The sequence below is a fragment of the Oryzias melastigma genome, linkage group LG18 (genome assembly GCF_002922805.2).
Source record: "Oryzias melastigma strain HK-1 linkage group LG18, ASM292280v2, whole genome shotgun sequence".
NCBI lineage: Eukaryota > Metazoa > Chordata > Actinopteri > Beloniformes > Adrianichthyidae > Oryzias > Oryzias melastigma.
The window spans coordinates 2,355,469-2,382,241 of NC_050529.1; the positions used below are offsets into that span (position 1 = coordinate 2,355,469).

Here is a 26,773-nt window from a genome sequence, read left to right on the forward strand (position 1 = left end):
ATCCGTCCAAACGTCCACATTCCTGCAGCTCCGACCCCAATACGGCTGAACGCTCCACACGAGGGACGCTCCTCTTCCTCCTGCCACAGTTTTCCTGACAGCTATGCCACTTCAAAGGTCACAGGAATGGAACTGTAACCAGGTTTCCTCAGTCCAAAATAACAGATTTATAACTATTTCTGATTTGCAAAGACAAGCAGGTGGAGCAACAGATGTTGTGAAACATGAAAAGAAATGAAAAATGAAATAACGTTCATCCTAAAGACAGGGTCTGCTGATCAGCTGTGCTGCAAAGATGAAGAAGGTCAAGTTTCTTTCTTCTGTCTTGGAAATAAAGCCTTTATTCCATTCACTGAGAAACTGCCTCAAGCTAGAATAAAAACTTTTGGATGAAGGTCTCTTTACATCTTATTAAGAGTGATTGTTTTCAACAGAAATTAAAAAAAATATATTATAAATGCATGACGTTCCAGAATTAGCTCAATTTTAAATTTTAATGTTGGTCAAAACTTGGAGAACAATGTCCAACAACCAAAGTCTAAAGACCAACATCCAAAATCCAAAGACCAATATCCAAAGATTAATATCCAATTTCCAGAGACCAATGATCAACATTCAAAGACAAATGTCCAATGACTAATGTCCAAAGATCATTCCCAAATATTCATTGACCAATGCTCAAAGACCAACAACCAATTTCCAAAAATCAACGTCCAAAAACCAATGACCCACATCCAACATCCAAGGATCGATGACCAACGCTATAGACCAACAACAAACATACAAAGAACAATGTCTTAAGACAAACATCTAATATCCATAGACCAAAGTCCAAAGACAAATGTCCAAAGCAACACATTCTCATACCCAAGTCGTCACATATTGACGTTTGGCTAAGGCCTCTTCTGCGTCATTTTGGGTGTCTGCAACTCATCGTTTTTTTGACAAACTGGCTGTTCGTAAAATCAAGGGTCTGCGACCCTCAGGATGCTGTTGCGGATGCGCACTAGTCCTCTGGACACATCCAGTACTGGTACCCTAACCTTAACCTGGTGCCGGTTCACATTCGGTAGCACGTCCGGATCCCGCCCGGTACCATGTCTGATACTGCATCTGGTCTTGTGTCAGGTTAGGGTACCATTACCGGGTTGGAGTACCGGTGCACTACCTGTTGCAGTACTGGACCAGCTCTAGTTTGTGGCCTGGTGGTTGGGGACCCGTGATTTAATGGAAACAGCCAGTACATCAAAAAACGACGAGTTGGGGGCGCACAAAATGTCAAAAAGTAAAGCGGAGGAGTCCGTAACCAACGTCCAAAGAACAAAGTCCAAGGACCAATGTCCAAAGACTAGTAACCAAATGTCATAAACAAAGAAAGAACTAACTAGAATGCTTTATTGTCTTAAAATTTCCAAAATAATGTTATTTTAATAAAAATATGCGCCATCAAAATATTAAAAAACTTTGTGTCCATCCTGAATTTGGGTTTCTGTTTGTTTTTCATGTAGAAATTCAGTTCATGGACTGAAACCTCAACTGGAAGAAACTTAAGAGTTAACTTTAGAGTCACTTTTGTGTGTTTTTAGGGCTTTTCTATTTGTGAAAAATCTATTTTAAAATCAGATTATTTACTTTAAACATCTTTTGTACCATTGATATCATCTGACAAAAAGAAATCTCAGCTAAAGATAAACAAAACCCGACAAGTTCAAAGCTGCAACGTCTCATTTAGAAGCACAATCAGATGAAAGCTAATATTTGCTTTGTGATCTATTAGTTTTAGTCTATCATCTAAATTCACTTTCTACATTTACTAGGGATGTCACAATTTAAATCTAAACTGTATGGCACACAAATCGAGGGTAAAGTGAATCATTATATTCCGACTGCATACTATGTTGAAAGTCTAAATTTAATGTTTTAATACTTTGCATCAGGCTTTTGAACCAAGTACTATAAAAACTCTCTATGCCGATGATACCCTGACGATTGTTTGAGCATCATCAAGCCACCTAAAGAAATTGGGAAAGCGATGCCTTCAGTGACGGTTCGACTTCTCATTGCCGATTTCTCCACAGCTCCAGTGAAGGAGTACAGTGAAGCACACACAGAAGCCTGTTTGTGAGACAATGCAGCGACAAATATTTACACAAAAACTTCACCTGACCTCCTCTGTGTGGCACAGCGGAGCGCACACAAACACACAGAGACGCACTAATTATTAACAGAACAAAAAAAACTCCCAGCTTTTGATGACTCATGCTGTGCTAGAGTTATTAAAAGAGATGAGTCACTACAGGTTGATATGGAGGTCTAGAGTCAGGAAAGAAAGGGAAAGCCACAACATTGTGTTGCTGTCATCTGGTGTGTCCTGAAAAGGTCACATTTGCAGCGTTTTTCTTTAACCAGGCTGCATTCGCTGAAGCAAAACTCCTCCTTTACCAACTGAATCAGTGCAGACGCTCGGCTTCATCCCTATATTTGTATGAATTCAGTCTCTTGGGATTTCTGCGGGTTTCTAACCGGCTGCTGAGCTGTCTGACGGGATTATAGCTCCCACACTTTCTCCAGCGGTGACAGATCTCCTGACGCCTCAGTCGGAGGATTACAGACCCACAGAATCACAGCTCTGCTCCAACTCCAAAACAGGGGGAAAAAATCAGAGAACTCAACGACATCGAACTAGATTCTGCTTCAAAATGATCAGAAATTTACAGCACAGCTCTTAAAAACAGTCCAATCACTGCCATGTATGATGTCCAGGTTTATCTGTCAATAGAAAGTGATCATTCCAACCATACACAAGTCAGGATCTACAATTGTCTGCTTTTGATTTGTAGTAAAAGTCATAATTAACTCTGACTGAGCTCCTTTAGAACATGTTAAACCAAGTTATAGATATTGTGAGATTTATTTATCTGAAATAAATTTTCTTTGAAATTAGGAATGTCCTTCAGATCAACCGTTGATGCATCCACATCTTCTTCCTTTTTTCTTTTTTATTAATAGGAAAAACATACAATATAACCTTGAGTTGTAAACTGAAAGATGACAAAAACAAAAACGAAAAAAAACGAAAAGCTGGCAGGTGTAGCGCTTCCCAAACCATTCCAAAATCTCAAAACCGGACATTTATTTTGAAGATCTTGTTGTTTTTGTTTTTGTTTTCAGGCCGAATCGTAAAGGATCTTTGATCCTTCAGGATTCTGTACTGTTGTGGTGAATGTTGGATTTCCTCTGAATCGACTGCTAAGAGCTGCATAAATCTGTGGTTATCTGGGTATTATTTTCCCAAAGTAAAGACGGGGTCACACACTTTCTCAGTAAAAATCCAAAGGAAAGGGGCTGTTTGTGTTAAGGAATTCAGTTGTTGTCTTGGGATTAAGTCTGGATTATTCTCATGTATTTGTGGGGAGTTCCGTCTGTGTTTTATGAACCTGTGTTGAGAGGCTATGCTAGCTGTTTCAGGTGCAGAAGTGCTACAGCCTTTGCTGTATCACTCTGTGAGAGATTAACTCACAATCCCAGCAGACAGATAAAACCCCAGTGAGAGTTGGACTTTTGTCAGTCAGGCGAAGGAGGAAAACTTCTAGTTAAAGCTTTTGTCACGGCGGGTTGACCCGTACAGGTGCCGCAGGTTTTAGGGTTGTCCGGATTCGAGAAGGGTCATAGAGAATAGCTTTAACATATTAAGGGGAGCACAGGTGTGTCTTGCAGTTTCTTTGAGGCTCATAAAGCTACGTCAAGGAACGTCATGAGGCAACATATTCTCTATTCCAACTCATCACACACTGGCGTTTGGTTAAGGAGCCCTCCGCGTATAAGAAATAGGCGTTTTGGGTGTCCCTAAATCAGTGTTTTTTGACATACTGGATGTTCATAAAAAAATAGGATCACGACCTTCAGGACAAGGTACCAGATTGGGTACCAGACACAGAGTGGTCCTCGGGATGCGTCCGGTCCCCAAATAGGTACCCTAACCCAGCACTGGACGCGGTACCAGATGTTGTACTGGAACCGTACTGGTAGGGTACTGGTGCATGCCATGTCTCACTACTGGACCGGTTCCAGTTCACAGCCCGGAGATTGAGGACACGCACTTTAATGGGAACAGACAGCACGTCAAAAAATGACGAGTTAGGGACACTCAAAACATACATTTTTGACGCGGAATGGTCCTTAACCAAATGTCAATATGTGACGAGTTGGGAGTGAGAATGTTTTGCATGAGGATGGAATGTACCTTTGTCAGTAGCCAGTACTCTCATCTTACTAATGACGAGAACATGGGTGCCCAAAGTGGGGCCCGCGGGCCAAATTTGTTCTTTTAGTTCACCAAGTCATGGCTGCAGAGGGCACGGAGTGTTCAGTTAAAACTCGTCTCCCGTATGATGTCTTTAAGTGTAGCTTGAAGACATCATACGACAGCAGCACGTATATATTTTAAGACTGTGCAATTTACATTACAAATACTTCGCAATACATTTGCGTGTGGTACGCAAGTGCCCGCAGGACGTCAGTAGGATGTCCATACAACTTAAGTTCTGATTGTTTAATTTCCTCATTTCTTGCAGTCAGGCTGCACACGAGAAGCACATGAACAGCGCTAATAGGCCCCTTGCACAATGTGCAGGATTTGAGGGGTTGAAAAATAAAAAACCTGTACGACACACCTGCGTCTCACCTACTTCGCCCTTACTTATCCTTACGTCTTGTTTAAGCGTTCACTATGACCTGTCACCTGCAGCATACCCGTTGAAAAAAAAAAAAAGTGCCAAAGAATGTCCTCTCTACAGGTTCACCGAGCGGTCTATAACCTTGATATTTCATGTGGGAAGACCATTTTTTGCATAAAGGCAATGCAGCATAAAACTCAGAGGGGAGGTAGATCTCTGCTCTTTGCAGATGATGCCCTCCTGTTTCCAACACTAAGATTTCCAAAAGGTAAGGATTGAAGCTAAATGAATCTGATCAAAGATGTCCACTTCATGCTAGGAAGGAATTCCTGCCTTGAGTGGTGAAGTTTAAGAGCCATGAAGGAGTTCTGCTTTGGTTCTCAGTGGTTAAATACATGTTTTATGGAAAAAGCAGTTAATGATTCTGTTTCTCGTATTGCTCCATTGAACTTCCTAAAAAATCCTCCAAGCGTGACCTGCATCATACTGGTCCATTTTAACGAAAATCCGCTTTTGCTTTTTCATTTGAAAGTCCCAGACTGTTCAGTTGCTTCACTTTCACTTCACCAGCTGATGTAGTTTGAGACTTAACATTTCAAAGATGCTTAAACTTGGATGCAAAAGCAGTCCAGTCCTGTGATGGTAAAGAGAGATCTAAATCTGAACATTCAACAAAGCTTTTCCTGTTCAAATGACATGAAGATCCAGATTTTTAAGATGAAATATGGATCCAAACAGTTTCTAAAAAGATTAGAATTTTATTTTCTTTTAGAAATTAAACTATAAAAAATGTCAAAAATACAGGAGTGACCAATGAAAAACTGCCTCAAAAGTCACGTCAGGAATGTTTTTTGCAGCATTTAGTAATTAAATCATGCATTTTATAAAAAGAAAAGGCAATTATGCAACAAGATGACCAATATTTAAGAAATACTTCGGGGTTGGGGAGGAATCTTTCAGAAAACCACATGAGAAACAGCAAAAGAATGGAACCAAACAAATGCCTACAGAGAACCTCTGAAGACCAATAAAGGATCCTCAAACCAGAACCATAAGGACAAAAACGATCATTTTCCAAGAAACCAACAAACTCCGAAACGTAGCGGAGCGAGTCTGACGGTCGCCATGGAAACCCCAGTCAAAATCCCCTGAAGATGAGACGTTTCTGCCTCATTTACAAGACAAACGGCAGCAAGCACAGATGCTCGTGAAAATAAGAGGAGCAACCCCCCCGAAAGAAAAAAAATACTTTACCAACATCAGCAGTTTCACTTTTATTCTGAAAAAAATGTTTTAAAAGTTAGAAGATCCTCTTTTCCTAAAGTTTACTGCTGAGTTTTACAGCCGAGGGGCAAAGCAAACGGCTGGGTGAGCATCCCTGGTCTTTGAGGTTACCATGGTGACTTAAACGACTTCCTACCTATAAAATATTACCCAGCAGAGCTTGAGGCAGGTCAGGAGGTCACGCAGGAAGTTCGACTTCACCAACAGGCGGCGAGTTTCTCCACAAAACTAATAATTTCATTCTCGGTCACAAAAATAAACTTTTTTATTTTTTGGTCCAGGTTATTGGATCAGTTCCTCTGGTGATCTGATGGGACAATCCAGGTAGGTTCACAGATTTTCCATGAGACCGGCCTCAATTCCAAAAGGGCAAAACTTAGTCTGAACACGTGCAAACGCGTGCCAACAACAACAACAACAACCACCTGGTCTGTTAGAGGAGACACTACAGACCAAAGGTTGCACGCCAAAGTCGTCCGCTCACTGAGAACTGTTCCTGAGAACTGGTCCGGGTCTACGTGAAGACGTTTCAAGAAAACCTCGGCACTTTCAAACCTAGAACTGTTTTCTGTTGACAGACCAAACATGGAAGCTGTGCCTAAAGGCCAGACTGTCCAGTCTCAATCTGAAGCAAAAAGAATTTACAAGCAAACCACAACAACTGAGGGCAGCTCCAAATGGAGACATGAAGACTTTTCTGACCTCAAAGGAGCAGAAACTCACTTTAAAACCCACATTTCACACAGTTTAGCACCTTTTCTGCTTAGTTTTGTGTAGAGAATTATACATCTGCTATTTTAAAATCCAATTATGCTCTAAATTACATTTTAATGACCTGAAAACCAAATATATGTAGCCAAAAAAGTAGAAAGCAAACATGACTATCATGAGAAAAGGCATCCTCCAAAACGAATAAGCAAACCACAACAACAAAGAACTAAAATTAAGGAAAGAAAGTGGAAACACCTGTTTGATTAATGGAAACATATACAGAAAAGACTGGCTGGTGTTAAAAAAGATTATATAATATAATTTATGGACAGAAAACTACACGAAAGCAGCTCAAATGTTTAAAAATAAAATTCTGAGAAAGTCTCACTGAATTTATCACTAGATCCTGATCAGCAGTTTGCTTCAAAACAGCTTTGGTAAAACGCAGCAAAATCATTTAAGATATTTTTTAAAATAAATTCTGTTTATATTTTACAATATTATAGTACATTAAATCAATAATGTTACTTAAAATGAGGCGCTCTATTAAAAAATAACATAATTTCTGGGTATTTTTACAAAGTAAACATCTAATTTGAAGGGAAACTCACCGGAGCTTCAGTGACACGGGTCCACGCGGGTTAAATAAAAAAAAACTAATCACAAACTCCCGTGAAAACCGGTTTTTATCAAGATCTCCGTTCAGTCCAGGAGCATCTACAGCGGCGCGCGCCAGCAGCTCGGTTCTTCTGACGCCAGAGGAGCGGGGAGCGCGTGCGAGTGTCGAGCTCGAGGAGGAGGAGGAGGGTTTTCCCAGCCGGTTTGCACATGCGCAGTCTTTCAGGTGGAAGAAGCTGAGCGGCGTTCACGCCCAGCCGTGAGTGTGCGTGTGCGGCTCAGATAAGAGCAGAACGGTCACGGGGGGGGGTCACGGTCACTAATGGAGGAACTCATTAAAGACTGCACAGGAGTTCAGGACGGATACCTGGACAGCATATTGTGAAATAAATTGAAATGTAAATACAATTTTAATGTAATGTGACACTATGGAGCTCGGGTCCTCTAGACTAGAGGCCTGGGATCTTGAAGACCTGCAGTATCTTAGCTCCTAGCACTGGTTATTCTTGATTTCCATCTTTCTCCAGTTCCTCTCTGAGTCCCTGTATATCTCTGGTTTCTCATGGTTCTTCTTCCTGATGTTACCATCAGTTGGTATTTCTCTATCTTCCTCAAAAAAAGATGACAAATTGCACTTCCTGTGAATGACTTAAAGCAGGGGTGTCCAAAGTTGGTCCTCGAGGGCCGGTGTCCTTCATGTTTTCCAACCAACCTGCTATTGAAGCTCCTTATTGGCCAAACACACCTGATCACGTAATCAGCAGCACATAAGGCAGGATTCTGGAAAACCAGCAGGAGGCCGGACCTCGAGGACTGACTTTGGACACCCTGTCCTGAAGCATAGACTCAGTGATGAATCATACCATCCATCTCCATCCATCCATCCATCCAAAACTAGAGGGGAGGAGTCACTCATCCCTGTTTTCAGACACAATCGATGTATTCAGCTCAGCGATAAGTTACACTTTACACTGTATATAACAGATCTGTAGAACACTTTTGCTTGAAGACAGAAACTAACATTTTCCAGTCTTTCAATTGCTGAGGTTCCCTCTGTAATCCAGTTTGGATTCAGTAAGGAAACAGTAGAGGCTTTGAATCTCTTAGGTTTGCATTCTCATCCACTGTGACAATTCATGTGTGAGATCTGAAACAGTGTCTTCATACATAACAGAGTGGAGGCTTGTACCTCTAGCTCATCTCAGTTAATGTGTTAATCTGTGACTTTAGTGTTAGAGATAACTTCAGCGTGGAGATTATACCATCCCTAACATATTAACAGGTTATGTTTAGGCCCTTTAAAAGAGGAGCTCTACGTCCCTGTCTCTCCAATGGACTCATAGCCACCTCAGAAACATGTAGCGATGACTGACCTTCCAACAGAAGTGGTCCAAGTCTGAGATCCACTGAAAAGAGGGCTTCAAGAAGTAGTCAAAGACTATTCTTCTAATGTTGGTCCCAAATTGTCATGAAGTTGAGTCCTGCCATCTGGACTTGAAACTTTTCAATCAAGTATCTTCATCAGGATGAAACGATCATGACAGCCGTTTTTAGTGACTATCAAGTCAACTCCTGGTTTGCTTCAACACTTCTTCATTCGTTCTACACTCTAAGATCATTATTCATACTAAAGTAGAACTTGTGCTCCTGGTTGGGTCCAATAGGACGTAGAATCACGTAAGTCTTTAGAATTCTAACCTGAAATGAGTCAAATTCATCTTTTCAGAAAACACTCCTCAATCAACTTCAGCACAATTGGATTTATTCCGTGTGTCTCATCATTTCACAAAGCACTGATTCACGCAGAAAGTTCAATCATCTAACATCTAATTTTCATCTTAAAAACTCTTGGAAATCACCAGGAAAATCAAGGTGAACTTCAACAAGAAAAGCTGCTTTCTTGTCATTCAAGTTCCCTTTTTTGAGTGTTTTTGGTGGTCTATGCACTTTTAGGTACGCCTTTTGAGAGAAAAGTCTTTGAATCAACAAATCAACCCACCTCACCTCGATTGGCTCTAAATGTTGCTCAAACTGATCCAACAAAAACATTTGAATCTAATATTTCTGTTGTTATTCTTTAACAGTTCATACGTTTATAGGAGATAAATCCACCGTTAATCCATTTCACTTGATTCCGACAGATCTCTTACTTATGTGTGAATGAAGAGGAATAGTTCATCTTGTACACATATATGGGAGTTTTCTATCTTCCTTAAAGCCCCAAAGTTCTTGAACCGTCTTAGTCCCATTCATCGCTGGTGCCAACCTCAACCACGAAGACCAACGGTTCATGACTTTCCATCCAAATCAAAACGTTTACAATGATCTGGAGGATTGATGAACCTCCCTTAGCTGTTCTTTATTTCTTCAGAGGTCCCTATAGCAGAGTATTTATAATTTTAGACATGAAACACATCCAGAAAAAGCTCCATTCCTTCATTCTGCATCAATCTTAATTATGTTTTACCAATAAAACTATCAGTTTGACCAAAATACTCATCAAGAACATCTTAAAGGAACAGAAATTCCAAACTTTCCTTCCTATTTGTTTATTGTAGCTAGTGGAGACTTGAAATCACATGCTAACTTCCTGTCAATTTCCAACACAAAAGATCAAGACGGTCAAACCAGCAGCTGGTTTGTAGTTTCAGTCTGTTTGTGCTGCTGTCTGCATTGTTCTTTTAGGGGATTTTCGTGAGTTTAAATGTCCCTAGTTGGCTTTTGGTTTGTAAGATTGATAAAAATGAAAATGTTTCTGTTCTAACTCCTCTAAAGGAAAATGTTCACACAGGAAGTTGGATTGTTGTAACTTTTTGAGACCGTTTCACCTCAGGTAGATTTCAGTAGGAATGTTTTCTTGGAACTAAGAAGGATCTGTGAACAAAATCACAAATAAAACTAATTGTAGATTTTTAGTGTTTACTTTAAATCTAGTAAATGTTTTTAAAAAGAATGCATTAAAGATATACAAAAATGAGAGTAAATGTATAGGACAGCTCTATGTGTAGATGTCTTTCAGAACACTATTAGACCTCCAATAAAGACATCTGAGATGTCCAGACATCTACAATGGATATTAGTTATTTTCTAGACATGTTGTGCCCGCGGAACGTCCTTCTGTGACAGGAAAAAGCCCCAAAACAACAAAACTCTGGTTTTAATCTGTCAGTATTAAAACTGAAAGGATGTCCGGCTTCAGCTTTTTGTTTCCTCTGTGGACCTCAGTGTCTGAAAGTGGTGACAAATGATGTCACGTGGAAAAGCCCTGAAAGTTGAGCTCTAAGAAACAGGCAAAGTCATGATAAACACGAGCTAAACTGGGTCCGGAAATTTAAAAAAGGAAAATAAAGGAAATTTTAAACAATTCCAAACTTTGAACCGTGTATTTTCAACTGAGATTTCAACTGATTTAGTTGGATTAGGGTACATATCAAGTATATTGTAGTAACGTATACCACCTAAAAGCGTATTCAACTAGTTAAAGGACAAAACATACAAGTCGAACCAAAACATTTGTTTGGAATTTTGTCCACTGTGTAGCAAGTAAAATCCATTGGAAGTCAGAAAGCAAAACCAGAATTAAGGCACACTGGATTATAAAACAGATTTTCTATTTTAGAACATATTAAAATAATTGAATGTGCCTTATGGGTCGAGAAATACAGTGAGTCTCTTTATTAGCCCTGATTTATTTTTTTGAGTTGGATTTATCTATTGTAGGCAGAGATTTACCACAAACAGTAAAATAAACTTTTTTTTTTATTCCTGCTGACATTACACTATTAGCAACATTGAGCTGATTCTATGTAACACAAGGTGTCTTTTATTTTGAAAGGAAATCATGTGACAAAAGTTAAAAACCGTTTCATTTCCTGAATAGAATTTATTGTTTTATTTATGTCATTTTTATTTATCATAACAGGAGCTTTGACGTGAATACAAAGACTTTTTAAGGAGTTGCTGTCATTCTGCTTAAACATGGATCACTTCTAGATTTTTAACATGTTGTACAGGAATTTTTTAAAACATTTTTTTGATAAAACTTTATTTTTCTAACTCAAGAACATGTCAAATTTATTTTTTAAATGATTTAATAATTGTAATGGAATTCTCAATTGATTCTGATTGGAATAACTGAAAAAAAAATCACCACTGAAATGGATTTATTTGGCACTTTTGAAACAAAAAAACTTTACGTTTGGAGTCAAACTTTCATGCATCACCCAGAATTTTTATTTTAGAAAACCCCTCAAGTACCAGCAGAACAGAGCGTGAACATCGTTCTGTTCTGAGAAATAGTAAAATAGTGACATCAGAGGACAAATGACACCCTCCGTCATCATCTCAGCTGTTTATCATCCACACTAGAGCGATGGAGGCGGAGCCGAAACTTCAGGGAGTCCAAATATTAACGAGTCAGCAGCTTGAAAGTAAACGAGGAAACGTCATTTTAGCCTCAAAAGCCACAAAAATTCAAAAAGGAAAGTAGCAAGTTTTACAAGATTATTGCACAAAACATTCATTATCTGAGAAAAAAAAGAACATTGGGAATCACTACACTGTAAAAAATGAAACTTTGAATCCATTAGCAAAAATATTTGGTTTTAATTCAATAGAAACTAATAATTTTAGATGCAACAAATTATAGAGATTTCACTTTTTACAATGTAGAGCACAAAAACAGTCATAATTTTAGGAATACATCATCAAAACAAAGTTTTTCAAACATTTTTAAAGCTTACATTCACATTTGTTCCCAATAGTTCCCACTTATAATTATTATTGTGCTGCCAGCTTAAGAATAAAGTGCAGAAAAAAGCGAAACGTCACAACCAGCTTATGAAAAAGTAGAAACACAAAATAGATCCCTTTGTTTAATGACGATTAAACACAAAATCTTTAACGTATTGTAACTTTTCATGAATTAACATGATAATTCCAGTAGATTTTGAAGGAGAAAAGCGGCGAAAAGCCGCTTTTCTCCTTCAAAATCTACTGGAATTATCGTGTTAAAGGTTGAAAAGTTACCATAAATCAAATAACGCAAACACCGGAGCTAAGGTGTTAAAGGGTTAAAGAACGAGTGAATAAGATATATTGAAAATATATGGAAAACTTAAAATTTTCCTCCAAGTTTTGGCAAAAATTCCGTAAATTTTTTGGTGCAGAAGCAGAAAAGAAAGAGTTAATTAAGATTCAACAATCAAACCAAATACAAACAATAACGAATATTGTTAATCTAATTGTGTTCAGTCACAGGCAGCAAACTGAGGTTACTCTGAAGTACTTTCAGAAAAAACAAAAATCTGTTTAGCACCGAATGAAGGAGCACCGAGGAGGAAAAAGGCGCCGAGGAGCTCCTGCAGGTTTCATCACCAAAGATTCATTAAGATCAAAGAAAAGCTTAGTGTCTCGCTGAGGATTAGACGGATTTAGGCGCACACACCCAGACCAAAGCAAACTGAGGGGGGCGCTACACATCTGAGCCTTTAGGTTTCTGGTCCCTTTTTATCAAACTAAATTCATTATTGCATTAACTACACCCTCAAACCTGCTCTCCCCTCTAAGGCACTCGGATCAGGTCTTTGGACCGTGTCTCCATTTTGTCGAGTCAGCTTTCCTCCAGCCAGGAGGACGAGTCCAGTCTGGGGTTTTTGAGGCTTTCCGCCCGCCGCATGTTTTGCTCCAGAAAGCTGTGAGACGATATGGAATCGGCCGCCACGGCGCTGTGGAGGAGCCACAGATGGTTGTGGAGGACTTTGACCTACGGAGACATGAAGATGTAGAGTCATTTGAAGGAAACTTTGGCGTCGGACGCCATGAAACTGAGGTGGTTTTTGTTCAAATTGAGTGATAGGAATAAAAAGTGAATATTTGAAAAGGCTTTCAGCCACAGAACAGCAGTCGGGCTGAAGCTCCGTTCACTACGACCTCAGAAAAGTGCTTCCAAACGACCAACTTCAATGAAAAGTTTAAAAAAATTTGGGCTTTTCGCAAAACTCTTGGGTTCAAGTGTAGCTATGCAAGTTTCTACGACCTCTTTGTCAAATTGCGCAGCTCTTAAACGCATGTCGCAAGTTTATTTTTATTCATTTAACCTGTAATCCCATTGAGATTAATCTCCTTTGTGCTCTCTGATGTGCTCCACCCTTATGTTGATGTATGAGGTAGACAAGATCTAATATCTGGAACGAAGACCAGTGACGATTTAAAAAAAAAAAAAAATTTTAAAAAAGACAAACATCCCTAAGATAGCACAAGGGTTACACCAGGTTGAACTTTGACCAATCAGGGACTCGGATTTTGGTAGTGACAAATGGGAAAGCGATTAATTCAGAGAAGTGCTAATCGTTTGAAAATTGACCATCAATAACTGCAGTCGGAATTACATATTGGAAAAAAGCTGTAAAAGAAAAAGGAAAAAGAAGAAGAAGCCCCTCCTTGCTTGTCCAGTGTGAATACCCATGTCTGAATTCCCGCCCCGATCCCCAACTATATAGTGTGAAACTATATAGCCCTGGATTTTATAAGCAATTGGGACACCATGCTCACTACTTTTCTTTGTTTTTCTACTTATCGAATATGACGTCAAACATTTCGCAATGTTTATTTATGGCTCCACTGTGTTCTGATGATGAAAATATGGATGGTTTAAAAAAAAAAAAAAAGACATTTAAACATTTTTTTTGCAAAAATTCTTCGACTGCAATGCATTGTGGTCTATATTCACTGATCTAGTGAGCATCGATGCATGCTAGTTTTTCGCAAAGACTTCTGGGAAACTTCTAGTGCGCTCTGTTTCGGAATTGTAGATTCTGAAAGAACTAGAAAATGCAGAACGGACTAGGAATTCAGACATAGCCCATGAGTTGTACTAGCATCCCAGAATCCTTAGCACTGAAATTCCTTCACTACTCACTAAATAACGCGTTCTGCAGTTTTTAGGGTTGAAAAGTTCCAGTAAATCAAAGAACAGAAACACTGGAGCTCCACTGATGAGGTTAAGTTTTCACAGATAAAAGCTTCACTGGGCTTTTTTTTTTGGTTCCTCACCCGGTTCTCCTCCAGCAGCTTGACTTTGACGGACAGGTCGTCTCGGACCTTTTGGTACCGGTCCCTCTGAATCTGGAAGTTTTTCTGGGCGTCCTCGAATTTGGGCAGGGTGTTGGTGTCCCGCGGCTCCATGTTCAGCTCCTCCAGGTCGACTCTGTACGCATCGTACTCGATCCTGGAGGAGGGAAGAGGTTATTCTCAGGTTGACTCTGATCAAGAACCGGCCCGACGAGGGAGGTTCTGTCTGATTAGGAACCCTCATCTTTTGGTTCCTGACCCACCTGATGGCCTCGTACTGCTTGGCGTTGATCATGGTGTCCTCGATGGTTTTGTTGACCAGGGTGTTCATGTCGGCGGTGAAGGCGCCGATGGCCGCCGACAGAGTTTCGGTGCTCTTGGACAAATACTTCTGAGCCTCTGCGTTGACGCCGAACTCCACCTGATGTTCGGATCATTGAGGGTCGTGAAACGGCACGGTTCAGACACGAACACCACCGCCGCCATCGTTAAAGACTTACGTAGAGTTCTGGGGATTTGGAGCTGAGCTCGGTGAAGGCCTCCCCAAGCGACTTCTGGGTGACGCTGAACTGAGCCAGCTGATTGGCCAGCGACTGAGCCAGCTTGGTCATGTGGTCGTAGCGCTGCCGGTCGTCTTTCAGCAGCTCCAGGCGCGGCTCCAGTTCCAGGTCCACCGTTTTGGATCCGCGTCCAAGCTTCTCCGACAGAGCCTGGCGCGTGCACTGAAACGACAACACCACCCCTTACCGAGGAGCCGCCCCTTACTGATTAATGCGGCTGAGTTAGGCTCCTCCCACCTTGTATTTGGTGATGCTCCACTTGCGGACTCTCTGGAACTTCTCGCTGGCCGGGGTTTTGTTGCTGCCGAGAATGACTACAGTTCCAGTAAACTGAGGCGGTGTGGAGATGTCTGGAGGTCAGAGGTCACCAGAGGAGTTTAACGGAGGTTTTGTTTTGTTGTTTTTTTTTTTTAGCAAAAAGTGTCCAAATAAATGAAGTCAACTTAGTCGCCATTTTTTTCATGACCCGGACGCCGCCATGTTGGAACCTGCAGGTTTGACCATTTTCACCCACAGACAGCCTGTATACACCCATAAGGACAGCCGGGACCTGAAATTGTGGAGCTTAGTGCCAATATTATTTGAAATCCAAATACAAAAAATATTGGTGTTTGGCCGAAAAAAAATGTAAAATGTCAGAAACTTTTTGCTATTGTAAAATAAACTTTAAATGTTCAAGTTTTTAGGCTTCAAAACACAAAAGTTTCAATTTCAATACTTTTTTTCCCCACTTTCAACTCTTTTGTGGTTTTTGAATCTGAAAATTTCAGTTTCAAAACTTTTGGCACCACTGTGGCATGTTGGGGCGGGGCTAACACGAAGGACCAATCAAAATCAATGAAGATTTAAAACTGAAAAAATTAAGTTCTGTTTTTTTTCCATGTTTTAGATATTTTTATTCTTTTCGGCCAAACACTAATATTTTTTTCAATTTTTTAAAAATAATATTGGCCCCAATTTAGCTCCGTATAAAATAAGAGCATAGAGATCCCGCTCATATTTTCACGAAACATCTCTTCATCTGCATCTGTTTCCACCTGAACGGCACCGGTTTTACTTAAAGTTTTCTGAGAACTTCCTCCAGAACTGAAATGATGAAAAGTAATCAAACTGTTGAAACTCCGCCCACTGATGGAGCGGTACAGGTGGAGGTCAGGGCCGTTCGGTGCTGCTTTCAGCCTCCGGTGGAGAAGGGCGGATTTGTGTCATAAAAGTTAGAAGCTCTAAAGCACAAGTGGACCTAATGTTCAAACTGGCTTCACCTTCGCTCTGATCTGTTTCTACAGCGGCGTCCTCTTCACCTGAGTGGGCGGGACCGTCGCCAGCGTCCCTCTGCTCCTCCTGTGAAGACAAAGAAGCCTCAAATGTCTCAAAGAAACTCCTAAAATCCTCATTAATGGTTTCAATCATTCATTTTGTTTAATTTAATTGGGCTTTTATGATTTCAGAATTTTCCCACAGCTCCTGAACGCAGCGTGAGCTCTCATGATGAACATCAGTGGACGGGGTCACCGTGGGAACCGGAGCTCAGATCAGGGTTGCCATGGAGACACCGTGTACCTGCCGCGACTTGGCAGGAAAACAGGTCAGAGGTCGCAGGAACAGAAGAGACGGCGACCTGACATGGAAAGAGGCTTTCCGCCCGAGGAATCAGACCTGCGCCCCTCAGACCGGCCTCTGCTGTGGATCAGCGGCTGCGTGTCACACCGAAGAGACAAAGGAGCGGCCCGCTGACGCACGGCCCATCGCTCAGAGGTCAGGCCTCCCAGCAGCTCATAACGGCACAAACCGCTTCAGCTTCCATTCCTTCATTCAGACGACAAAAGCTAGTAAATAAAAACGTCTCTAGTCCTGCTTCCGCTCAAAAACCAACACCTGCAGGAGGTCAGGTGACCTGATGTTTGAGGTCCAGCAGAATAAACGGATGAATGACAACAGAAACCTTTGAGATTTTTGGTCATTCTTTTCAACCTGAAAGAGTCCAGACACAAATCAAAGCATACAACAACCCAGAGAGGTGCTCTGACTTTAACATGGACGCATTAAATAAACCTCTGTTAAAAACACGAGTCATCTCTGAACTAAACTCCGATCTGAACAGTTTTTTTAGGGCTGAAGGTTGCGGATCCAACTCCATCCTGTTCCAGGTCAAACCAGTTCTTTTAAGGGGAAATAAAGTCAATTAAATCTACGAGCATCACTGTACCCGCCCTCACTTCCACCCCTCTATCACTGCCAGTCTGGTCAGGCTGCACAAGAAGTACTGATAAAAAAAAATCATTTTTTTCATTTTCTGTTGGTTTTATCTCCATAGCAACCATTTGATGTTTTGTTCACATGGGGGAGACCAACAGGTCGATGCCATTTTTAGAGGAATTGGCAAAAGTTAATTGTTGGGTTTCCTTAGCAACGAAGGTCTTTTGTTAACCATGCCCACTTTCCTGATATGTTCACATTATGTGACATATTTTTACATTCAGCTTGAGGCAGGGAATCCTGTATTACAAGAAAATTTCGGAGAGAAAACTGGCGCTGTAAACAGCTCCGACCATGAGACTTTAGTTGCGGAACAAGGAGATCTTAGCCACAGCCAACGAGGATTTAGTCGCGGAACCACAAGACCTTAGTCGCGGAGACTTTAGCTGGGGCTCACAAGACTTGACGTGAGTCACGTGACCCACAGGAAGTAGGTCAGAGCTGTTCGCACCGCCAGCCTCTGCCAAAATTTTGGTCAAAATTTAACTAAAAAATGCAGCAAGATAAAATAGTTGTGAAACCAATCCAATTCCTGCTCTGCTGCAGGACAGAATGATCAGCGTTTTTTGGTTGATAATCATCTGCTACCTTAGAAACAGCCTCCTCCTCTGACAGCTCCACATCCACATGGTTCTCCTCTGATGCCTCCATCATTTTGCTCCTCTAGATCCTCCTGTTTTATTTGTCTGTCAAAAGAAGAAATCAGTGAATTCTCACACAGGTCAATAAATTACAATAGTTTAAAAAACACATTTGTACGCCTGAATATTTCTAAATAACTCTATTCTTCTCAATGAACTGGTTTTGATTTCTACAGAGGAAATTTGGGGCTTTTCAATGATACCAAATGATTGAAAAAATAAATAAATAAATATTAAGTGAAAAAAATGATCAAAAAAGCAAAAAATATATAAATATATATCAAAAACTTAGAACAACTACAATAAAAACATGACCAATTTTAAACAAAAGATCCCCTCTTTTTTTCTTGACATTGAGAGGCTTCCATAGAATATACAGTAAAAATATTGGATAGAAAAAGGCAGTTTGGACCAAGTTAAAGAAGTGGTAAATGTCGCCCTCTGGTGGTTTTCTATGTTATAACACTATTAATCAACAGGTCCAGAACAAACGGATCCTCCAAACAGGTTCTGCTCATACTAGAGGAAGGAGGAAGGAGACGAGGGGTCCAAGGATGGTTCCAGGGGTCACAATGACTGCCTAATCTCCTCACCTGCAGAGCCAGGAAACCAGGAAACAACCTGCAAAGGTCAAAGTGCACACACCTGACCTGAACGGAACATGAGGAACCCAAACAAACCGGAACCCTGACAGAAAATGTCACATTAAAGACTGTATTCAAATACAGGAAAGCTTCCTCTTTCAGAACAAAACTCTCTATGAGAACTTCTGTGTAGGTCAAGTTCCGTACTGAAGCCCAAACCTTGAACGTCAGGAAAGTTCTGGTGGAAATAAAACCACCAGAACAAGGTGTTAAAGAAAAAAAAATCAATTTCTACATTGATTATTGTTTTGTCGTACAAAAAATGAATTTGAATTATTTCTGCAAATATTAGTTTTAAATTAAACTTTTTTTTACTCTAAATTAATTTTTAGTCCACTTTAAAACATTATTACAAAATAAGTGCCTCTTTAAAACAAAATAAAATCACCTAAACAACTTTTCAAACTAAAAGATTTCAAACAAATATTAAAGCATAAATAAAAGCACGTTAATAAACTCAATCAGGTGAAGAAATGACTAACTTTTAGAACATTAAAGTGTCATTTACACGTACAGAAGCTGGACAGGACGGGTGTGTCGGTTTGAAATCGGGTCTGTAACCTCTTTCTGGAACAAGTCACGTGACAAACCGCTTTTCCACGACGCAAAGTCATTTGTTACCCGAAAAGAGTGAAATAAAAACGACTTAGAATGGGGATGTGAGGAAATAAAGACACGAACCGGAGCGGCGGCTCTGACGCTTCCGTTTTCCGGGGCCCGCGTGCCGCTCCCCGAACCTCCGTCCCGGTCGGTCTGCAGCCTCGCGCCGTCACACTCTGCTGCTCCGAGGCTGCAAAGCGAATCCTGGAGATTTAGTTTGAAGGGAAGTTTAAATGGAGCAAAGTTACAAACAATCAAACACACCCGGAAGAGGATTCCAGACTTCTTCTTGCTGAATGTGCTCGATCTGTTCACCTTTGCTCACCGGAGGGGCGGGAACGTTCCCGGTAAAGATCCATAAAAAGTTATTTTCCCCGCTGTTTTGTTCCCAGAAGCTCTTGTGTTCTAAATCAGATTAACACAAACTTTGTGCAATTTAATAGTTTGCATTCAGTGTTTAATAAAATCATACATTTCCCCAAAATATCCAGAAAAAGTGTCAAAAAGAGGTAGTTACACCCATGAGTTATATAGCTAGAGTTGCTATCTTGATGTGTATGCAAAGTTGGACGCCATATTGAAAAGCGCCAGAACGTCTGCTCACTGCTGTGTACAAACAGAGGTGGAAAAACAAAGATGTCACTTTTTACTAGTAAATTATTGCTGTTAATAAAGAAGAATTTATAGGAAGAAATGAGTGAATTTACTCTCAGAAGAGAGAATGTTTCGGCTAATCTTGTTGTCTCTATAAAGTCAGTGGTAACAATAGAATCCTATTTTTGTAATGATCAGTTTTTTCTTTTCAAAATCAGACCAAAATTATACAGTTTGTAATAATTTTACTGTATCTAGTAAGCTGTGTCTCATTCTTTACTGCCCTTTCCAATATGGCGTCACTCTTTACGTACATGGTGACAGGTTAGCGTAGCATCTCTAGCCTCTATAACTAATTAGTTACACTATTGATTGGATCTGAGAACTGGACTGAGTGACTCCTCCCCAAACAGGAAGTAACCGCTGGGTCCAAGAAGTCAAAATCCAATTTATTGATTTAGTTTCTTTATTTATTCAAGTGAAATCCATTGAGATCATGATTTCATTTTCAAGGGAGACCTGGCTAAGAGTCTTTTATAGAGGATATAATTTTATAAAGAATTCTGAACGTCTGTATCAAGGTGAGGTTCAACTCTTTTTGCTGCTACTTTGGCACAGAGGAACATACTGTAAGTGTTTATGACACATAGATTGTCAGGAAACAGTGTGTATCCCATCAGAGTTGTTTTTATGACCATGCATTCATCCAACCACATTTCAACGAGTTGCTTTGCACCACTGCTCTACGTTTGTCCGCTGATGACCGGCTACGGTGGCTGTTTTGGTCCAGTTGTTCGGCTCTTCAGACTAAAGTATTTCAGAGTGAAGTTCAGTCCAATTGGAAACGAACAGAAATCTCATCAAAAGACGGGTCCAAGAGCAGTTCCTGGTCCCGGACCAGGATCCACTTGAATATATTCAGACTGGAAATTTGTTCCGCGCTATCGAGGGAGACAAATTCTGGTTGACTTTGTCTGAATACACCCTAAATACACTGAAGATATTTCCTGTTCTTCTCTCAGACACATGGAAGAGCAGCAGCTTTCCTGTCAAACAACGTGTGACTTCCTGTTAGAGCGGACGACGTCAGTCTGAAGTCGAGGTCTGGCGCCGCAGTGAGTGTGCGAGGCGTTTCAAAACTGCAGTCATTCGATGCAGGCAGGTAACACCCCCCACCCCCCACTCCTTTCCTGTCTTTGCACCTCAGATAACAGAGAGGATGACTCCACAAGAGACTGTCAGTGTCAAACCGTCTTGTTTTTGTAACAAAACCCTCAAGAAAAAATACACAGAACAACAGGTAACTTCTGACATTAATGTCAATTTTACAGTCATATACAAATAAAGCAGAAAAGGATTTTAAAAACTATTAAAGCACAAGATTTTTAATCCAGTTTGCTTGATCAGGTCATCTTTTCATACATGTAGCTAAAGGCCTCTTTGCTGTGCGATCTTCTGCATTCTGACGTCTTCACACGTCCGGCCGGTCTACACCTCTGTAAACAAACAAACACCAGCAGTTAAAAACATTTTTGCTTCATTGATGACTTCTAGTCACAGGTAAGTCTTAATCTCTTATGGTATGTTTTTCTTTGCTTTAAGAAAGTCGTAGGCGTAGATGGTTTTTATTTTTTGACTGTCTTTGTTTTTGAACCCAGAAAAAGTACCGCCACCACAGCATTAGCCTCCAGCTGTGACATCACTTTGAGGAATGGGTTTAACACCTTCATCGCCCACTTTCCACTTCAGTCAGCATGAGGCGGTAAAGCAGCCCGAGCACATCTGAGGAGGAGTTATTATTAGGTGGTTGACTGTCTGGTCTCTGTTTGAGACAGAAACCTGAAGGAGTTACTGTCCGTCTCTCTAAAATCGCCTAAACAAACGGTGAAATCATCCAGACAGATGTTAGAAGCTACTCTGTAATGCTGTTGAAGAGATGCCTGTGGTCACCTGTTGAGCAAAAGACCACGCCCCCTTTGTACACAAATCTGTCTTAATCCAAGTCCCACGGAGTCAAAACAAACCATGAAATGAAAAAGATACCATGTGTGCTGTGATTTATCACTCTTTGCAGTTTGGTAACAGTGAGATGGAGTGAAGTTCCATCCATCCATCAGTCTATCCCTCCATCCATCCATCCATCCATTATCCATTCATTTGTCTGTCTTTCTGTTCATCCATCCATCCATTCATCCATCTATTACCCCTCCATCCATCTATCCATCCATCATCATCCATCTATCCCTCCATCCATATATTCCTCCATCCATCTATCCCTCCATCCATCCATTATCCATTCATTTGTCTGTCTTTCTGTCCATCCATCCATCATTCATCCATCCATCCATCCATCAGTCTATCCCTCCATCCATCCATCCATCCATTATCCATTCATTTGTCTGTCTTTCTGTTCATCCATCCCTCCATCCATCCATCCATCCATTCATCTATCCCTCCATCCATCCATCCATCTATCATCCATCCATCAATCCATCAATTTGTCTGTTCATCCATCCATCCACCATCCATCCATCAATCCATCAATTTGTCTGTTCATCCATCCATCCATCCGCCCATCCATCCATCCATCCATCCATCCATCCATCCATCCATCCATCCATCCATCCATCCATCCATCCATCCATCCATCCATCCATCTATCCCTCCATTCATCAATTTTTCTGTTCATCCATCCATCCCTTCGTCTATTCATCCATCCATTTGTCTGGTCATCCATCCATCCATTTGTCTGTTCATACATCCATCATCCATCCATCCATCCATCCATCCATCTTTCAGTTCATCCATCCATCCATCCATCCATCCATCCATCCATCCCAACAGCCTTGTTGGTGTTTTCCAGTTTCCCTCCAGCTTGTTCATTCGTTTTCTGTTGTTTTCAGATGTTGTGTGTGAACATGTATTCCTTAAGTAATTGACTGAGATCAGTAAAGTGTTGATCCCTGTGTTATGTGTAGAGACATGTTATTTTGTGGATGTGAAAAAAATGAAATCTGACTTATTTTGATTGTTAGTTCATCAATCAAGTCATGAATTGGATAAAAAAATGAATAAAACTGTTTCAGAGCTCTCACCAAGTCTCACCTCTTTCCCTCTTCCTCTGGTCCTTAAATATGAGTCCAAGTAAGATGGTGGACAGGACATATGGAGTCGCTACCACCAGATGTCGAATGAGTCCAAACCCAGACAGAAGGTTAATGTCTGAATCCTGACGTGGCACCAGGAGGCCCCCAGAGGGCGCTGTGAAAGACACAAATAGGGATAAACAGATGAACTGTTGGAGATGAGCTCACAGATGAAGACTATGAATCACACAATGTCGTTGTCAATAAATAAGATTTTTCTAATTAATATACTGTTGTGTTGCTCAAATCCATCCTCAAACTCAATTTTCTTCAGTGACAGATGTCATATTTCATGTGTTGAAGATTTCTCTTTTTAGTCAAACTGAGTCTTTTTCTCGCTCCACACATAAAATAACTGGATGTCCAATCAACATTTTAAAGCTTTACTTTGATAGTTTAAAAGTGTTGAGATAAAATTTCTGGATTGCCACTCTGGATGTTTTGGTGATGATTTATAATCACTTTGTGACTTTGAGATGGTAAATAAACTCTTATTTCTGTCCTTTGTGTTCTAAGAAAATTAACCTTTAATTATTCTTTTCCATGGAAAAGTACACAGACAAACCAGCTCCCTTAAGCAGATCAAGGTAAAAATGGTTTTACATTCAGACCTAAAATTGTAAAACTGAAACTGTGGAGGTGGATCTTTTGCTAATGTGAAAAAAACAAACACCATCCACACTAAAACCAAAATAACCAGTGCAAAGGTAAAACCAGCTTCAAGCAAGCAGGTGTTAAAATGTCTGTTAGAGCAGTGGAGAAAAAACCTTTTTTTAGCTGTTTATCATCAGACATTTTCATGGTCTGGCCAAGATTGGGCGTCCAATTTGCATTTTTTATCATCGTCCTCTGTAAATGATCTGCTACTGCAGCTTTAAGCTTTATTTGTACATTAGATTTCTTGTAGTAACTATTAAAATGTGATCTAAATGATCTACATTAAGAAAATAGTGAATGGGTTTTACACAAGCGATGGAAAGACTTGAATGAGTCAAAGGCGGTGGAGAGAATGCAAAATAAAACTTCCTTCAGAATCAAATTTAAAAATAAAACGGAAAAAAATGTAGATTGCGTTTTTTTTTCTCTGCTGACTGATACCAACTGGCACATGGACCAGTACTGGTCCACAGACCAGAGGTTAGAAGGTACTGGTGTTTTCCAGAGTTAAGTGGACTTAAGTTACTTCCATTAAAGTGACAATAATTAATGAACATAATCTAAGATGTCCATAGTTTTTAGAATGTTAACGAGAGATCCCAAAATTCAATTTTTACAAGTCAATTCTTAAGTTTTCTTGTTTAATTTCTGTACTTCAAAGATGAAGTAACGGAACAACCAGTTTCATATGAAGTTTTTCACCAAGTTAAAATCTCAGAGCCTTTCATTACCTCTGACAGTCACCCAGCTTCCTGGAGATTCTCCCACTCCAGAGACAGAACACTTGTAGAGTCCTTGATCAGATCTGGAAACATTCTGGATGGTTATGTTCATGGTTCCCGGGGAACTGGTACTGATGAAGATCCCATCTTTGTAGAAGTCGACGTTGTTGCTGCAACCTGAAATGAGATCTTTGCATCTGCAGGTCAGAGTTGCATCTTCTCCTTTGGTTACAGGGTGGACCGGTGTCTCCAGGATCAAAGAACCAGCTGAAGAACACACAGGAAATGAGATTGATCATTGAGGTTACACTTGGAGTGTCCAAAAGCGTCCATGGGGCCCCAGATTCTTTTGACTCAGTTGCTGGTTTTGGGGTGATATTCCCAAAAACGGTTCAAATCCTGGCTGGGATCCCTTTTGTGGAATTTGCATATTCTCCTAGATCAAGGATGGGCAACTCCAGGCCTCGAGGGCTGCATTCCTGCATGTTCCCCAACATTCCTTTGCTCTGGTACCTTCTAATTGGCTGAACTGGGTAATTAGCCGAGAGCAGAGCTTGGATATCTGGAAATAATGCAGATACCGTGGCCCTCGAGGCCTGGAGTTGCCTGTCTTATCCTGGAGCACGCATGGGCTTTCTCCGGGCACTCCGGTCCCTCCAACAATATGAAAACATAATTCATGAATTCATAAGGATCTAGATCAAGGATTGGCAACTCCAGGCCTTGAGGCCACATTCCTGCATGTTCTCCAACACATCTTGCACTGGTATGTTTTAATTGGCTGGATACACCTGAACCAGGTAATTAGTCATGAGTAGGGCTTGGATATTAGGAAATCATGCAGACACTGTGGCCCTCGAGGCCTGGAGTTGCCTATCCCTGTCCTACAGCATGCATGGGTTTTCTCTGGGAACTCTGGTTTCCTCCAACAATCCAAAGACATGATTCATGCATTCATAAGGATCTAGATCACGGTTTGGGTTCTCCAGGCCTCGAGGTCTGGTGAGATGACCATGACATCATCACATGGTAGCAACATCCGAATTTGAAGACACTTTTTTTTGCATATATCTCCACTTAGAGGGATAAATTTAGGGATAAGGAGAAACCGTAGGAGTAAAGAAGCAATTCGGAATCAGGCTAACTGTCACATCTGCCAATTAAACAAAGTATTTGGGTAAACAAACTAGTGTGGACCAAACAGCACAGTGTGAAAGCTACCTCTACAGAGACTGAGTGTAGACAAACTCCCATAATGTTATCAAATAATCCTGAATTACCAACCCGTCACAGTGATGTTTACTTCACTGCTGTTTGTTCCCACATCGGTTTCACACCAGTATTTTCCGCTGTCTGTGGCAGGGAAGGCATCGCAGATGGAGCATGGCGATGAACATGGGTGAAGCTGCAAGACAACATCATTTAATCAAAGTCAGGCCATAAAAGAAGATTTCAGGTGAACATATAAAAAAGCACCTCTCCATCCTGGGTCATTTTCATCACTCTCAGTTGAGCTGCTTCCAGGGACTCCTCCTGGTCTTCACAGCTCACAGAAAAACTCTCATATTTAAAGAACTGCAGCCTATTGGGTTCAATTCTAACCAGGACTACAAGAAACCATCAAAAGGGGAATAGTGTTAGTGAAAAACAGGTTTTCTCATTTTAGTCTCTCTGGTAAATCTTACCTGCAGCTTGAGCTGAATCCCAAATTAAAAATGCTGAAATAATAATAAAAAAATGTAGTAATGACCACAACTGAGTTATTCAATTACTGTCAATAATAATAAGAACAAAAAAACAGTTTTAATTTTAAAGTACTGTAGCATTTAAAGTTTACTGACTTTATTTTTGATGTAAAGAGTTTTATAAAAATGAACCCCAATCCAATTCGTGATACAAAAGCACATGAAAAATGACAGACATTTACTTACAGAGGAAACAAAGAGCCGTTACTCTCATGGTGTCCTGCTGCCGACAGATGCACCTGAACTGAAACAAATTACCAACAAAAACAAGTGAGACCACATCACACTGATGGGTGGGTGGGTGGAAGAAAACCACAAAGGAGGTGTGCAGAAAGTATTAGAAAGAAGACATTCACTTAAAAGCAAATTCAGTCAAAAATCAATAAAAGAAGTGAATAAAAGTGTGTATTTGTGTGTGTTTGGGTTAAATTGGATGAGATAAGAACTATTAGTTAATTCCCTTAACAATGCATGTGTGTATTTAATTTAAAAGCTTTCGTTTTGTTTTTATTCTGGCAACATCTAGTGGTAATGTAAGGAATTACAAGGAAAAAGTTATTTGTAAAAATGAAGCTACACTCACGGGCCACTTTATTAAGTATACCTTGCTGTACTAGGATTAACCCCCTTTTACAATCAAAACTGTATTAAACCTTTATGGGATTGAATCAGAAGACTTCTGTTGCGCCACTCTGCTGGTGAATTTGTCCAAGCAATGATATTCAGAAAAGCCTACTTCTCCCTCAAGTGTATTTTTGTACAAAAATGTAACAAGTCGCAGTTTAAAGGGATCTACAGTGAAGATTTCTATATTTTGAGCAAAAAGAAAAAAAGCCAAAATACTCTAT

The 26,773-nt window shown here is 40.4% G+C and overlaps 3 protein-coding genes and 1 long non-coding RNA gene across 8 annotated transcripts in view; 1 reads left to right on the forward strand and 3 right to left on the reverse strand.

Moving 5' to 3' along the window:
• LOC112155990 (FH2 domain-containing protein 1) overlaps window positions 1-7,594 on the reverse strand; it is a 27,411-nt gene extending 19,817 nt beyond the window's left edge. Inside the window, exon 1 of the mRNA XM_024288093.2 lies at window positions 7,283-7,594. The gene's annotated coding sequence lies outside the window, so the exon portion shown is untranslated. The remainder of the gene's footprint in view (window positions 1-7,282) is intronic.
• A 3,558-nt stretch (window positions 7,595-11,152) lies between these two features.
• Window positions 11,153-19,443, reverse strand: LOC112155991 (arfaptin-1). 3 transcript variants are annotated; one of them, XR_002920891.2, is made up of 9 exons: window positions 19,143-19,276; window positions 17,765-17,862; window positions 16,183-16,261; window positions 15,158-15,270; window positions 14,861-15,082; window positions 14,624-14,781; window positions 14,343-14,517; window positions 12,841-13,053; window positions 11,153-11,712 (listed from the first exon to the last, which is right to left on the reverse strand). XR_002920891.2 is itself a non-coding variant. In XM_024288095.2 (9 exons), exons 3-9 carry the CDS (start codon window positions 17,828-17,830, stop codon window positions 12,901-12,903), a joined length of 966 nt encoding a protein of 321 aa, XP_024143863.1. In that variant the 5' UTR covers window positions 17,831-17,862; window positions 19,143-19,251; window positions 19,326-19,443; the 3' UTR covers window positions 12,392-12,900. The 3 variants fall into 3 exon arrangements, 2 of the variants coding, with proteins under 2 accessions (XP_024143863.1, XP_024143866.1); XM_024288095.2 differs by lacking the exon at window positions 11,153-11,712 and adding an exon at window positions 19,326-19,443 and having other exon boundaries at window positions 12,392-13,053; window positions 19,143-19,251; XM_024288098.2 differs by lacking the exons at window positions 11,153-11,712; window positions 19,143-19,276 and adding an exon at window positions 18,976-19,088 and having other exon boundaries at window positions 12,392-13,053.
• LOC118600094 lies at window positions 19,285-21,776 on the forward strand. 2 transcript variants are annotated; one of them, XR_004949662.1, is made up of 4 exons: window positions 19,285-19,408; window positions 20,678-20,770; window positions 20,863-21,215; window positions 21,314-21,776. It is a non-coding gene; the product is annotated as an uncharacterized LOC118600094 (long non-coding RNA). The 2 variants fall into 2 exon arrangements; XR_004949661.1 differs by having other exon boundaries at window positions 20,678-21,215.
• Window positions 21,053-26,159, reverse strand: LOC112156349 (low affinity immunoglobulin gamma Fc region receptor II-a-like). 2 transcript variants are annotated; one of them, XM_036216811.1, is made up of 7 exons: window positions 26,112-26,159; window positions 25,866-25,898; window positions 25,657-25,787; window positions 25,465-25,585; window positions 24,190-24,447; window positions 22,751-22,916; window positions 21,053-21,151 (listed from the first exon to the last, which is right to left on the reverse strand). In XM_036216811.1, coding segments are annotated over exons 1-7 (738 nt in total). In that variant the 5' UTR covers window positions 26,140-26,159; the 3' UTR covers window positions 21,053-21,150. The 2 variants fall into 2 exon arrangements, with proteins under 2 accessions (XP_036072704.1, XP_024144369.1); XM_024288601.2 differs by having other exon boundaries at window positions 21,073-21,151; window positions 22,761-22,916.
• Window positions 26,160-26,773: the final 614 nt, after the last annotated feature.